Source organism: Hyperolius riggenbachi, chromosome 8, assembly GCF_040937935.1.
Source record: "Hyperolius riggenbachi isolate aHypRig1 chromosome 8, aHypRig1.pri, whole genome shotgun sequence".
Classification (NCBI taxonomy): Eukaryota; Metazoa; Chordata; class Amphibia; order Anura; family Hyperoliidae; genus Hyperolius; species Hyperolius riggenbachi.
In genome coordinates, this window is record NC_090653.1 from 254,144,968 (window position 1) to 254,160,738 (window position 15,771).

The following is a 15,771-nucleotide window of genomic DNA, read 5'->3' on the forward strand; positions in this document are numbered from 1 at the left end:
TTGCCTCATTTTATTATTCAGCCAGCTTCAGCAGTAAATTCCAAGTGGATTTGCTGCATTCCCGCAGCAAAACGAGTGATTTATGTCCCTGAAAGAGCCCAGCAAAGTTCCAGGGCTTGCAGATCTTCCTTACTGGTAGAGGCAGAGATGTGCGCAGTAGCTCTGCCTCACCTCTAGTCAATCTCCACCTCTCTGCACCCCTCTGTCTTCTTTCACTCAGAGAGGCGGGGAGAGGAGGAGATTGACTGGATAAGAGGCAGAGTTACTGCGCTCAGCTATGCCTCCCCCGGGCAGCAAAATCTGCGACCTGCAAAGTCGTAGAACTTTGCTGTCCTATTTCAGGAGCATAACTCACTCGTTCTGCCACAGGAATGCGGTGAATCCCACTTGGAATTTACTGCTGAAGTCGGCTGAACGATAAAATAAGGTAAAAAAAAAAAAAAAAAAACCACTTCAGTATCTCTTTAATGTGATTTTCAGAGGGATGTTTATTCTCTGAGCCTCCTTTTAAGCGTTCACAAATTGCAGATCTGGTTTTGCCAGTAATTTCAGAATGGAAAAGAGCAAATGCAAAGAAAGTTAAAAAATGTATTGCTCAACCTAAGCTCTTTGCTACGAGGCAGCCTGGCAGCCATGATGACGTATGTGGAAGCGTGACGTCTTTTATTTCATATGGGGAGAAATATGCCCCCTCCCTTGCTGCAGGCAAGTGGCCTTCATGGCCCAGTCTCCGTGCAACACACTTATTTTTTTTAAAGAGTTCATGACTCGGTTCACAAATATGCGTCTAACCAGACCCGAAACGGAGCTTGGGAAATTTGCAATGTGCGGGCTTCTTGCTCCTCTGTTTCTGCGGGCCAATATTTCTCATGCAGTCAATGCACTTTCTATAGTGAAAGGCGGACAATGCAAACACAATCAGGCAGAGGAGAGTAAGGGAGGAAATGACATCAGGATTGGCTTCAAGACAGACATGGTTAAAATGGGAATGCTAAGAAGGATTTTCTCTTTTTTTTACTGTAGAAAAATCTCTAAAAATCAAAACGTGGACAGAACAATACATATGTTATGAAAGTAGAGCAAATATTTAACATGTGTTTTTTTTCTGAGATAGTATGGCTGACAGCTCCTCTTTAAAAAAATTCAAAGAAAAAAAAAAGTTTTTTAAATTCAGTAGAAAAGACAGAGGTGGTACAGGGGGATACTGAAGGCACAGAGGAGGTATATAGGACAGAGATGGTACAGGGTTCCGACTTAAAGGGAAACTAAAGCCAAGTAAAGTGCGTTTCACTTACCTGGGGCTTCTACCAGCCCCCTGCAGCCTCCCTGTGCCTGCGCCATCATGGAACAATCCTCCAGTCCCCAGCCGCGGCTACGTTTTGGTTTTGCCAGCCACGCGCATCCTTGTCCTTGCTGATCTCTGTGGCTCACAGCCGGGCTGAGGCAGAGGTGAGAGAGGCTCCAGCCTCAGGGCGCAGTGTAGGAGGGGGCGCACCACTCACTCAGCTATCATTCCCCTATTGTGTTTGAAGCAGAGAGCAATAAGAAAAGGGGATACATGGCAGTGATTGCAAGCCAGATTAAGGTGATGGGGGCCCTGGGGTGCCTCTTAGTCTAATAGCAATCAGTGTGTGACGGCTGGGGTGGGAGGAATGGAGGGGCGCACTTTGGTGTCTCAGCCTTGGGTGCTGGAGGACCTTGTCCCGGCTCTGCTGTGGTTGGCAGTAGTATCTGAATCACACACACCTGAAAAAGCATGCAACTAATCTAGTCAGACTTCAGTAATAAAACGTCTGATCTGCATGCTTGTTCAGGGTCTAGGGCTAAAAATGATTAGATCAGCAAGACAGTATGGCAATGCGCATTGTTTAAGGCTAATTTCACACCAGGACGTTGCGTTAGAGGGGGCGTTAAGGTCGCATAACGTCCCCCTAACTCAACGCCTGGTGGTGCTGGATCTGGACGTCAGAGTGAGCCGCGTTGTGCAGCTCACTCTGGCGTCAGTGATGCCGTGATGCGCACTCTTGTGCGCATGCGGCATCACGTGGTCCCGCCGCCAATCGCCGCACAGAGCGGCTGCTCCAGGATGTAAACACTGCACGTCACAACGTGCAGTGCATAATAATTAGCCATGTGCCTGGCTGCTCTCCGCTCCTCCCCAACATTACTGAGCATGTGCAAGCAGTCTAACGCGGCTCAACCGCGTCCAAAGTACTGCATGCAGTACGTTGTCTTGTGACGCAGCGTTACAATGTAACGCAACGTCCGCACTGTGAACAGCCTCATTGATTTTTCATTACTGTGCGGTGGGCTGCGTTACAGGCTGCTCTAACGTGCGCCTGTAACGTCCCACTGTGAAACCAGCCTAAATAAGGAAATAAATACATCAGTCTACATATGCTTCAGGTTCCCTTTAATGGTTTGCCTGGCAAATATTTCAGTACAAAAAAGTCCTCGTTTTACTGCAGTACAGTAAAGTAAAACTAGGTCTATAGAAAAAGTCTCAGTTCTCAACCATCAAGTCTGGGGACTTGGCTTCAAACAGAGGTTTAGTGTTATAGGAGAAAACAGGTAAAAATCAGCTCAAGAAGCCAATTGAACCCAGCTCAACAGGAAAGCCATTTCCTTAAATACTCCTTTGTGATTCTTCCAAATACCTGCCCATGGTGGAGTTTGAGCGGAGGTCCGCCTGCAGCTTACAATCCATTGATTACGCACACCTGAATATGGGACAGTTCAGTGAATGACATCAGCACCAGGATTAAAATAGCCTGTCGTGTGCAAATAAAATTAAGCCATGTTCTACAAAACCACACTTTGCATTGCTTTGCATAGTTTGGAAGTCTTTCCTACACGCTACCAGAAAACCCTTCAGGTGAGATATATATATAACTTTGCATAGTTTGGAAGTCTTTCCTACACGCTACCAGAAAACCCTTCAGGTGAGATATATATATATATATATATATATATATATATAACTTTGCATAGTTTGGAAGTCTTTCCTACACGCTACCAGAAAACCCTTCAGGTGAGAATATATATATATATATATATATATATATATATATATATATATATATATATATATATATATATATATATATATATATATATATATATATATATATATATATATATATATATATATATATATATATATATATATATATATATATATATAATCTCACCTGAAGGGTTTTCTGGTAGCGTGTAGGAAAGACTTCCAAACTATGCAAAGTTATATATATATATCTCACCTGAAGGGTTTTCTGGTAGCGTGTAGGAAAGACTTCCAAACTATATACATATATACACACACACACACACACATACATATATATTGTATACACACACTCACAAGCTCCAAACATACAATTATTGTTATTTTATATGGGTTGACTCCTCTTGCCCTATGCTGCAGTCACCCCAGATTTGGGCATCGTTGGCGCATAGGGGATATTGGAAGCCAAAAGGAAATTATGAGCTTACCTAGACCAGAAGTGTAGATGGAGAAAAAGGAGAGGTCCGTGGATTGGATTTGAGCCTTCAACGTAATTAATTTTTTCCAGGGTCATACATCAGACTCCAGATTAACCCAGTTTGCTTCTTAATCAATAACATAAGCTGTGATGCATCGCCCCCTCCCATGAGATTGGAAAACACTCTAAGCAGATTGGGGAACTCACCAAGTTTTAGCCTGTCTGCCTATACTGCGGACACCTATGCCTGGCTACCTATACTGGGGGCATCGATACCTGGCTAACCTATACTGGGGGCACCCATGTCTGGCTGCCTATACTGCGGACACCTATGCCTGGCTACTATACTGGGGGCATCGATACCTGGCTAACCTATACTGGGGGCACCCATGTCTGGCTGCCTATACTGGAGACACCCATGCCTGGCTACCTATACTGCGGACACCTATGCCTGGCTGCCTATAAAAGCGGACACCTATGCCTGGCTGCCTATACTGCGGACACCTATGCCTGGCTACCTATACTGGGGTACCGATACCTGGCTAACCTATACCGGGGGCACCCATGTCTGGCTGCCTATATTGGGGACACCTATGCCTGGCTACCTATACTGGGGGCACCAATACCTGGTTACCCTATACTGGGGGCACCCATGTCTGGCTGCCTATACTGGGGGGACACCTATGTCTAGGAACCTATACTGCGGGGCCAAATACATCGCAAATAAAATTGCGCCCCCTCCCCTTTGGGCTCAAGAATTGTGACACCCTCGCCCTGAGAGGACTTTAGCTTAGAAACTGCCCTAGTTTGGAGCGGTGTATTATGAACTCAACATTTGAGGTGTTGTCTCTGCATCATATGAAGTTTCCTTAAATATAAAGGTTTAAAGGGACTCAGAGCACCTCTCATGGGTATGCCTTTAAGCATACCCACAAACAATTGAGTGTGTAAGCACACTTACCAGCCACTTGTTTTATCCAAACTCCCTCTGGTATTGCCGCTATAAAATGCATAGGGCCAGACGACTTCCAACAAAGTCGTGCTATGACCCCTCTGGAGGAGCCTCTTGCAATGGCCATGCGTGTCACTTCCTCTTCCTGCTTCATACAGTGATGCACTTCTCTAACAAAGACAGGGGTGACCCGGAAGTTCTATCATAGTCAAGATGGCAGCCACGATTTTTACATTGAAATCAAACGAAAACTATTTGGTGTAGAACATCGATTCAGGGATCCAATGAAAGAGCACAAGCTACAGAAAGGTAGGCATCAGGGGCGTAACAATAGACCCTGCAAGGGATGCAGCTGCAGGGGGGCCCAGGAGCCACAGGGGGCCCTGTCCTGAGAGACTGGTGGCAAGGAGAGAAAAAACGTTCTGCTCTCTGCACAACTGTTCTAACAACTGCATCTACTCAGCCACTGATAAAGAATCATACAAAGTTTTGCAGACAAAGATTTGTAGACAGTCCCTATTCAGTGCTCAGCAGGGTCTTGTGTACAGGGCTGCTGTACCCCCAGCTTTTCTACCCCTGCCCAAGTGCTATGTCCTGTAGTGATACTTAAGGAGTCTGGGCACAGAAAGAAAGTGCTTTCTGCTCTCTGCACAATTGTTCTAATGACTGGTGGAGGTGGGGTTTGGCGGGAGGGGGCCCCATCCAAAGTTTCGCAGGGGGGCCCAAAGATTTCTAGTTACGCCCCTGGTAGGCATCTTTAAGTACTGTGAAAATTAACGAAAGAGACTCCGACCAGTACTGCAAATACTCATTCCTGTTTTGGTTTTCCGCAGCTTGTTTGGGGAAAAAAAAAAAAAAAAAAAAGTGAAAATCACAATCCCTAGGCTTCAGTGGCCACCAGCACCCACTGCAACAGTCTTCACCTCTCCACCACGGTATGGGCTCGATTCACAAAGCGGTGCTAACCCAGTTAGAGACTTTAGGCGTGATAACCATTGCACCACGCTGGTGACAAGCCAGTTTAGGTGTGATAAGTTTAGGTGTGATAAGTTTAGGCATGCTAAGTTTAGATAAGTGTAGGTAGCGTGCAAAGTCCTGCACGCAAAGCAGCGCCATTAAACTCTATGCAAAGTGCACCAGACTTTGCTAGCGCAAAACTTTTGATCAGCTGTGCACTGCGGTGCTAACGCAGTTGGTGCTTAAACTTATCATGCCTAAACTTATCACACCTAAACTTATCATGCCTAAACTGAGTTTAGGCGTGATAAAGGGCTTTTCACCAGCATGCTAACTGTTAGCACCGCTTTGTGAATCAGGCCCAATGTGTCAGATTTGACTCCAGCACGTATGCATTGCTTGTACTGTGACTAGTTACACGCACTTTTTGGAATAAAGCAAGATTCAGCTGTGCCGACTTTTCCCATTTCTTCCCATCTTAATTATAATCACCACCAAACATCTTATGCATGCCCCCCAACCGTCCCGGATTGGTCGTGATTCTCACGATTGGGGGGGGGCTCTCCCGCTATCCCAGGAAGCCCCCTTAAGTCCCAGCCAGCTGGGGAGAGAAGACAGGAAGAAAATGATTGATGCGCCAGCCGCTAATAAGGGATGCGGGAGCCTGCTTTATTCATCCCTCCCTTCCTCTGAATGATGCCCCCACCTGCTGTGAATGTTCCCCCCCCCCCCCGTAGGCAGTGTGTGTGCGCAGCAGAGCAGAGCGGTAGGTCCTCTTACCACAGATCCATGCGCACCGGCAACTAGTCTCCACTTCCTGTTTACCATGACGTCACAGGAAGTGGAGACTAGTTGCCGGTGCGCATGAATCTGCGGTAAGAGGACCTACTGCTCCGCTCTGCTGTGCACACACTGCCTACGGGGGAGGGGGGGACACACACATTCACAGCAGGTGGGGGCATTCAGAGGAAGGGAGGGAAGAATAAAGCAGGCTTCCGCATCCCTTATTAGCGCGGCTGGCGCATCAATCATTTTCTTCCTGTCTTCTCTGCCCAGGGCAATCTCCGCCCCACACAGGGGCACCTTCCTCCCCACCCACGGGCATTCTCCCCCCCTCCACTGACAACCCCCTACCCACTAGCACCCTCCTATCCTCCCCACTCACTGGCACCCTCCTCCCCACCCACTGGCACCCTCCTCCCCACCCACTGGCACTATCCTCCTACCCCACTGGCACCTTTCTCCCCCACCCAGTGTCACCCTCCTTTCCACCCACAGGTACCCTCCTTCCCACTGACACCCTCCTCCTACCCACTGGCACCTTTCCCCTCCACCCACAGGTACCCTTCTCCCCACCCTCATCCTACCCACTGACACCCTCCTCCTACCCACTAGCACCTTTCTCCCCCACCCAGTGGCACCCTCCTTTCCACCCACAGATACCCTCCTCACCCAGTGTCACCCTTCTACCCACTGACACCCTCCTCCTACCCACTGACACCCTCCTCCTACCCACTGACACCCTCCTCCCTACCCACAGATACCCTCCTCCCCACCCACAGGTACCCTCCTCCCCACCCACTGGCACCCTCCTCCCCACCCACTGGCACCCTCCTCCCTACCCAGTGTCACCCTCCTCCCTGCCCACTGACACCCTCCACTTTCCACTAACACCCTCCTCCTACCCACTGTCACCTTCCTCCCCCACCCACTGGCACCCCCCTTTCCACCCAGTGTCACCCTCTCCCACTCACTGGCACCCTCCTCCCATTCCTGGAACCCTCCTCCCATTCCTCCCCTTGTCACCCTCCTGCAAAAGCAGGGGTGTGGCTTAAGGCCACACAGGGGGCGTGGCTTAAGTGTCCCTCTTTCCCATCTTCAAATGTTGGGAGGTATGTCTTATGTAGCTATGTGAAAGGAATACGCTGAACACTCATTTGTTATCTTAACATGGATCATTTAATTACACTTGCATATATAAAACATAAAAATGGCATTGCACATTAGTGAGCTGGCATCGTTGCCAATGGTCCCTTCTTTGCACTAATCCACCTTTTCACTTGCCAATATTATTGGATAAATAACAGATGATGGGTAAAACCAGTGAGGCTGCAGTCTTTATACACAGAACAAAATATGGGGGGCGGTTACCAAAGGCGTGATTAGATTTTCATGAATCCTTTGCCTGGAGAATAATGTGCTTTGGGTGACCTAACCCCGCTTACCCAGCTATCGTTTCGTTTCTCAGGTTCCCATACATTTTAGTTCCTGACACGTAACAAGCAAGAATCTATGAAATGCTACCTGCAATGTGGACCTGAATTCAGCACTTCCTCTCTGCTCTAAAAGATAAACAGCATAACTACCTTTACAGAAGAACATTTTTTGTTACAGCTGATACAAACCCTGCAATAAATCTGCAGTGTGTCTGCCTCCTGCTTTCATGGAGGCAGACATAGGGTTAACATCCTGTGGTACAAATTAGCTGCTCTGCCGTGGCAGCCAGCTGAGAGATCAAATTACACTGGCGATTAATTACAGACGGTGGGGGGGATTAGACAGGCTAAACTTTCTAAACACATACAGGGTGCATTTCTCGGTTTTCCTTCAGTCCTGTGCAAGAGTTCAGGTCCAATTTAAGGAGCCCATATATCTAGTGCTGTCATCTCCATTACCTAGAGCAGGGGTCCCCAAACATTTTGGGTCGAGGGCCGGGTCAACATACTTCAGACTGCTGGGGGGCCGGAGTATACATAAGATGATGTAGAAGTCTTTGTGGGCCAGGCAGTGAAGCATACCCAGGTGACAACCTGCAGTCTAATTGGACAACAGTGTCACCTGATGTGGAATTTGATTGGAAACCAGCAATTTACTGTTTTCTGGCTTCATTCTATATGCAGACCACCAATATTTAAAGATGTAGCTGACTGCATCTGTAAAACATTTTGTGTGTGGGGGGCCGGTAAAAAAGCCTCAGGGGGCCACATTCAGCCCGCAGGCCTTAGTTTGAGGACCACTGACCTAGAGGAAAAATGGCTGATTACAGGAACTTCATAAATTCTTGCCTTAGGCCCAAAATTTTGAGCAGGTACGGAAGAAATTTAGGACTGCACAGAGTAAGTTCTGATCCCTCCAACATAAAGGAGGTCCAACCCCACATCCCAACAAATTTGCAAGATCATTGGCAAGTAAAATCTACTAGGAGATTAGGCAGGAAACATCTAAAGAACGTTAAAACCGATAGTCATCAACAAGGACCATCGCTGCAAGAATAAGACCTTGACAGAGACAAGGATCATCGCTTCTAAAAACAAGGTTTACACAAAATGCCTTTTTGGGATGAGAAAACATACACAAACACATAAAAAAGACAGACGGTGCCCTCCAAAATTCAAGATTATGTGATGGTCATGTATAAGTGAGAAGAAAAAAAAAAAAAAGTAAAAAAAAAAAAGTAAAAAAAAAAAAAGTTATGATTACGTAAAGGTCAGTTTATTGCCAGTTTATAGATGGTTATGCCTATATGCCTTGGTTGAGCCATCTTGCCTCCAAGCCAATATGTCAAATAAAGTCCATCAATGACCTGAGAAGAGAGGAGTTTGGTTCTTTTGCTCCAACATTGCATAAACTGGACAAAGTTCCTCCTTAACACAAGTAAATTATATTCATGTCGTGGGTGGAGAAAAAAAAAAGCCTTCGAGGTAAAACAGGGTCAGATTTGTCTAAAAGTCTTTCAATAAAACGTGTTACCAATTTATGGACAGTTATACTTAGCCCTTAGATGAGCCATGTTTTGCCTGTCGGAACTATCCAGACAGACATGTTTTATCTCAGTTATGTGCTTCAAAATGTTCCACCTCGATCTTGACGATAGGTAGAATTTCTTTTCCCTTTGGTACCAACAAACCTCTTGTACCTACGCTAACTATCTCAAGACAACAGATTTTCTGTTTTGAAGATTGTGGCGATCACGTTTAAAAGATATTTCATACTAAAAACGGAATGAGGAAATAGGTTTACTTTTTTCCCCTCCTACTCTAAATATTGAGACCCAAAAAGCTCACATAGGAAGGTTCCACAACATCGACATGTCAACAAAACAGCAGCTCAATAGATAGAATGTATGGTGTGCCCAGTCCAAGGAGAACAAACTATTGGGATTACACCACCTTCCTTATGTCGAACACCACTACTGATTTAAGTGGGGGTTGGGGGGGGGGTTATCGATCCTTCATAATGCAGACTTAAGTCAGACAAAACACGTCTGATCTGCTACCGGAGTGTTTACAATGTAAAATACTGAGAGGGTATACAAGACATTTTTTTGAAGCCCAACACCAATTGAAAACAATTAGATACAGTAGAGAAGGGTTCTGTTATCTGTGTCTATATCAGAGATTATACCCGACTTCCGGTTTCTGTGACCTCAGTGGATAGTCTTAGCTTGAATGCAATCCCTTGTGGTCCTAGAATAAGGACACAAAGGACAGCGATAAAATCGATTCTGAAGCTTCTTCTGATGAGGACCTAGACAGTGAGACATTCTAACCCTTTTCACATTATCCAAAGCTAAAACTAAAATTTTTGATTCAAGTTGAGCTTATATACCAAGAGGTATATTGAATTTAGGCACCCAGGTACATCAGTTAAAGGTTTCTAGTACAAATTTAAAGTTATGGAAAGGATTTGGTAAAAATTGAGCAGATTGTGTTTAAAAGAAAGAAAAAGAGAAAGAGAGAAAAAGTAAAAATGCACTAGTTAAACCAGGCATGTTGGTGTTGAGAGTACTATAATAAAATCAAAAAGCTGATCCTGTGATTCAGAACATGGCATTCTTTTTCAGAATTCCACAGCATTTGGCAACTGAACCTTCTCTCAAGCAGGCAGAACCGTCCCTTGTGGGACCTCGTTGAACAAGCAGCATCCCGGCTAAAGTTTTCACTTTGGAACTTCACAAGTTCATACTTTGAAGCGAAGAACCTTATTTTGTTTGGTGTTGGATACAATCAGATTAGTGGGTCTTTTGTTTTCTGGCTCGGAGTAAAGTCACCACTTGGCCAGACCAAGCTTAAGAGATAGAGAGGTTTTTAGGAAATGACACAACAAGGTTTTCGACAACAGGAACAACAAGGGCACATGGGATAGCAACAGCAAGGATCCTCTTCCTTCACCTGCTGTTTGTGTTGTCGTCTGTCCAGATCGACGGTGTACATGGCACTGGAGTGACCCCCGTTTTGAGACAGGTCAGGAGCATAAGGATTGTACGGCCGTCTCCAAGATTCTTGGGTGCGGATTTTGTTGCCTTCGAAAGCAGGGTTTGGGGACTCATTGCTGAACCTGTCCTCTGTTATTTGGGGGGAGTAGGTTGGCACCACTGATGGGTTGGCAATGACTACCCCATCGAAATCCGCTCCGGTGGTGTTCCGGACAAAGCTGCTCTTGAGTTGGGCACGAGGTATGGCGACCCCAGCATAGGGATTCTGGATACTGCTTCCGTTGTTCATGATGGAGATTTAGGATCGCTGAGATAAGGGTTCAGGCCTTTCCAGCAATTAACAACACCTAGACAGAGAGAAACATGAAATTATACAAGAGCTCAAACAGAAGCAATGCATCACAAACAGTCCACACTTTGTTCAAATGCTGAAACTAGAAAACCAATCCATTTGAAAAATAAAAATAGAAATCTGATGGCTTTTGGATTCCCCAATCCAAAGGGGGGGGGGGGGGGGATTTTTCATTCATTAGACTCAACATGAATATTATTTACTAGTTAAAGGGAGTCTAAACAGAGGGATATGGATGTTTCCTTTTAAACAATAACAGTTGCCTGGCAGTCCTGCTGATCTATTAGGCTGCAGTAGTGGCTGAATCACACATCTGAAACAAGCATGCAGCTAATCCAGTCTGACTTCAGTCAGAGCACCTGATCTGCATGCTTGTTCAGGGGCTGTGGCTAAAAGTATTAGAGAGGACGGGATGTGGTACTAGAGATTTTGTTGGGTTATTTCCTTTGCAAACATTGCAAACTGTCATTTTCTGTTGAGTAGAGGTAGCCATACACTGGTCGATGTGCCATTAGATCGACCAGCTGACAGATCACTATCTGATCGAATCTGATCAGAGAGGGATCGTATGGCTGCCTTTACTGCAAACAGATTGTGAATCGATTTCAGCCTGAAACCGATTCACCATCTGCTGAGCTGCTCCTGCCGCCTGTCCCCCCCCCGTATACATTACCTGATGCTGGCTCCGGGTCCTCTTCTCCGCATTGCACGGCTCTGTTCCGGATCCACTACGGCGCTTCCTGTCAGTGGCGTAGCAATAGGGGTTGCAGAGGTTGCAACCGCATCGGGGCCCTTGGGCCAGAGGGGCCCCGTAGAGCCCTCCCTGAACTTCAGTATTTGCTCTCTATTGGTCCTGTGTTCATAATAATCACTTCTATAGATGCTTTCAATAGTGGTAATCACTAACAAACTGTTCCCCCACCTCTTCTTGCACCTCTGACACTGTAGTTGCCATTGGCAGGTTTTGGTGCGCCGTATCAATTGTTATGTAGAGAGTGCTTGGAGGGGGCCCATGTAAAACTTGCATCGGGGCCCACAGCTCCTTGGCTACGCCACTGCTTCCTGTGTTACTCCGTGACCAGGAAGTTCAAATAGAGCGCCCTCTATTAGAACTTCCTGGTCACTGCAGTGACACAGGAAGCGCCGGGATGGATGGAGCCGGAACAGAGCCGTGCAGCACGGAGAAGACGCCCGGGAGCCAGCCTCAGGTAATGTATACCTGATCGGATCGGCCGCCGTTAGCGAAGCGCACTTTACCCGCGGGCGATCGAGGGTAATTTCCCGCACGGCGCGACCGATCCGATTCCGGGAGGGAATCGGATCGGCGGCTGCGTTTACCGCGAACGATTGGCAGCAGATTCGATCCCAGGATCGAATCTGCTGTCGAAACGGCCGGGAATCGAGCCAGTGTATGGCTACCTTAACTGTTCTTGAGCTAAGCCTTTTGTTCTCCTGTCCTGGAATGCAAAGGGACACGAGCAACCATTTACAACCAATAACACGTAATTTTACATTTTAACTGTAACCGTAAATAAACACTGAAAAGTGGGTTCCAGCCTGGAACCCACTACAAATCGCTAGCAGAACCGCTAGAGTTTTTAATTAGTTGTTTGCAAGCAATTTCATGAGCGTTTTCTGGCAGTTTTAGTAGAGTGCGCAAGCGTTTTGCCAGCGATTGTGACAGCAATTTGCGATTTTAATTCTGATTGGCCCTTTCATTTACAATTTTTTTTTTACAGTAATAAAAAAAAAAAAAAAAAAAAAAATTGCACACAAATCGATGTGTGGCGATTCGCCAGGGCTTCATTACTTGACATTGAAGCGAAAACACTCCCAAAATGCTGCATGCACTGCGATTTGCTATTCGCAATCGCTACCGTGGAATTTGTTACATTTACATTGGCAGCGTTCAGGGAAAAACGCTAGCGATTTAAAGCGCTTCCTAAACGCTAAAAAAAAAGCGCTCTAGTGGGTTCCAGGCCTGAGTCTGCCAGAAGAAAAGGACGATATACATTTTTTAAACTGGAACCTGTGTCTCCACTTTAAAAAAGCCAAAACAATCTAACGGGACTGTTTTACCATCTAGGCCCTGCCATTTGTCTAGTTATTTAATTATATTGTATATTTCATGTCCTGAGCAATTCTGCTGATTATTATGATTGTACGGTGTGAGCTCAGTTATTCTAACGTAATTCACACCCTTTGTTCTTCAAGTGTCAGTTACAAAATCTTTTATTTGCTTTTTATAGGCAGTTAATAGGCACTTGTGAAAACGTGACGGCGACACGATCTAGCACTTGAGAAATGTGGCGATTCTGTGACCGGCACCCTCAGGAATCTGATGAAGACACCACCCAAAATCTACAGCGCCTCAAAGACATAAAAATAGTGATTACAGAGGAGGCTTCCAAAATTAAACAAACAAGGTGTTTCCAAAGACATTTTTTAAAGAGGCCCTGTAGTGACGTAGTAAAATGCAGCAGATTGATAATTCAGGATACCCACTTTTATGTATCAGAAACCCTAACTATTTGCGGTATATTTTATCCTGTTCCCTTAGTGATCCTAGCCTAGGCTGATTAGGTAGGCGGAATTCTCACTCCCAGAGGATTCTGGGAAACCAGGTATATTTTGTACAGGCTTCGGAGTTCTCAAAAAACATTCTGCAAAGATCACCTGCCAGTGCTAAAGAGGTCACCCACCAGCAATACATTTCAGAATGTAAACCAGGGAGAGGAGATTTTACAACGAGCAATACTATATAATCTTCTTGTCTCTGCGTCCTACTGTGTCCCTGCGCCATGCCTGGAATGCATGCGCGTAACACAGACGGACTTTGGTCACCACATGAGGACAGGCGCAGGGGGGCAGGTGTGCGAGCGCACGCACGCGTTAAACAGGGCTGTGGAGTCAGAGTCGAGGAGTCCGAGTCGGGGCAATTTTGGGCACCCGGAGTCGGAGTTGTTGATTTCAAAAACTGAGGAGTCAGATGATTTTTGTATAAAATCCACAGCCCTGATAAGTATTAGACTAAGGAGTCGGAGTCGGAGTAATTTTGGGTACCTGGAGTCTGAGTTGGAGTTTCATAAACCAAGGAGTTGGAGTCGGAAGATTTTTGTACTGACTCCACAGCCCTGGTGTTAAGGGGGAGGGGGCCCAAGGCCTGGCGCCGTTTTTTTTTTTGTTTTTTAACAGGCCGGCCTTTAAACTAGTCACTGACTACAATTCAAATATTGGGGGGGGAGCAATTTTAAGTAGCGCGTAACATCTTATTTTTGCTTAAACTGCCAGTTCCCTGGCTGTCATTCTGATCACTTGGCTTTAGCAGTGCCTGAATTCAGAAATGGATTAAGATGAAATGGGGCCCCAGGCAATATAGCAGTGTCCCCAGGTGGTCACCTGATATTTTGTTGTTGTTGTTTTTTTAAGAAGTGGATCCGAGATAAACTTACTCATTTCAGAATTGTGTTCCTTTCATATAGTTTATAGGGCATTCCTCAAGCCAAATACTTTTTTTTGTTTTGTTTTAATACTCTATTTCCCTATAAACTAAACAAGCCTCGCCCACAGCTTTTCACAGAGCCTTGGCATTTTCAGACAGTAGTAAGGGCTCATGGGAGCTCAGTCTGGGCAGGAGGAGAAGCAGGTGACTAGCCATTGATTTCAGAGGCAGAGGGGAGAAGGGAGGAGGAGAGGGGACTGAATTTACACACAGGCAAGCTGATAGCATCTCCAGCCCTCAGCCTGTAACAATGTGACAAACGGAACACGGCTGCCCTCATTACAGGAATAAATAATCATAAACTTAAAGCTGTTTGCAGACAGATATGCTGTGTAAACTATCTAAACTTTAAATAACATAGACAAGTTACTTGTTATAGTTAGTTTTTCATCTCGGATCCGCTTTAAGATTTGGTGGAGGCTAGTATCCACCTGGCCCGCAGACTTTCTCTAGGCCCTATGCAACTGCGTAGAATAGCTTTGTGGATGATCCGGCTCTGCCTGAATTCCACACCCGGAACAAGCATGCAGCCAGAACACCGGATCTACACAATGGTTTTGGGTCAGTGACTTAGAAATGTCGACAGGAAAGAAGAGTTTTCGAGTGGAGTTAGCAGTGGCTCCACCCACATCCCTCCCAGTTTACTAGGTTTCCTGCAACAATGTACCTGAACTTGGCCAACAGAAGTTATAGCCGATTTCTTCTCACAAAGACAATTCCAGACATGCATTCAGTTTGAAAATCTGAAGCCCCATTGGGAGGAGGCTCATCATGGGTTTCACCATATCTGATAGTACTCCAAGGCCCATATGCAATTAACTTTCTTTTAAGTTTTCACCTGGGTGATCTTTTTACACCTCATCAATATAATGCCTTTTAAAAAGGGACACCTGAAGTGAGAGTCATATGGAGACTGCCATATTTGTTTCTTTTTAAGCAATACCAGTTGCCAGGCTGTCCTGCTGATCCTCTGCCTCTAATATTTTTAGCCATATACCCTGAACAAGCATGCAGCTGATTAGATGCTTCTGACATTGTCAGATCTGACAAGATTAGCTGCATGCGTGTTACTGGTGTTATTCGGACACTACTGCAGCCAATAGATCAGCAGGGCTTCCAGGCAATTGGTATTGTTTAAAAGGAAATAAATATGGCAGCCTTCATATTCTCCTCACTTCAGGGTCCATTTAACCACTTGGGAATCGGCCACTTAACCTCCCTTTAGGGACCAGATCAGTTTGCCCGGTTTAGGGGTCCCCAGTTTAGATAGCTAGCCATCGTGTCCCCAGCATAGCCAGGTGTCCCCAGTGC

At 45.8% G+C, this 15,771-nt stretch overlaps 1 protein-coding gene and 1 long non-coding RNA gene across 2 annotated transcripts in view; one reads left to right on the plus strand and one right to left on the minus strand.

Annotated features, from left to right (window-relative positions):
• LOC137527767 (uncharacterized) overlaps positions 1-13,389 on the plus strand; it is a 36,992-nt gene extending 23,603 nt beyond the window's left edge. Inside the window, exon 2 of the long non-coding RNA XR_011023214.1 lies at positions 13,208-13,389. This is a non-coding gene — a long non-coding RNA (uncharacterized lncRNA). The remainder of the gene's footprint in view (positions 1-13,207) is intronic.
• Positions 7,328-15,771, minus strand: part of CYSRT1 (cysteine rich tail 1) — a 48,315-nt gene continuing 39,871 nt past the window's right edge. The window contains exon 2 of the mRNA XM_068248641.1: positions 7,328-10,953. Within this exon, the coding sequence (XP_068104742.1) occupies positions 10,479-10,895 (417 nt within the window). The 5' untranslated portion in view covers positions 10,896-10,953 and the 3' untranslated portion in view covers positions 7,328-10,478. The remainder of the gene's footprint in view (positions 10,954-15,771) is intronic.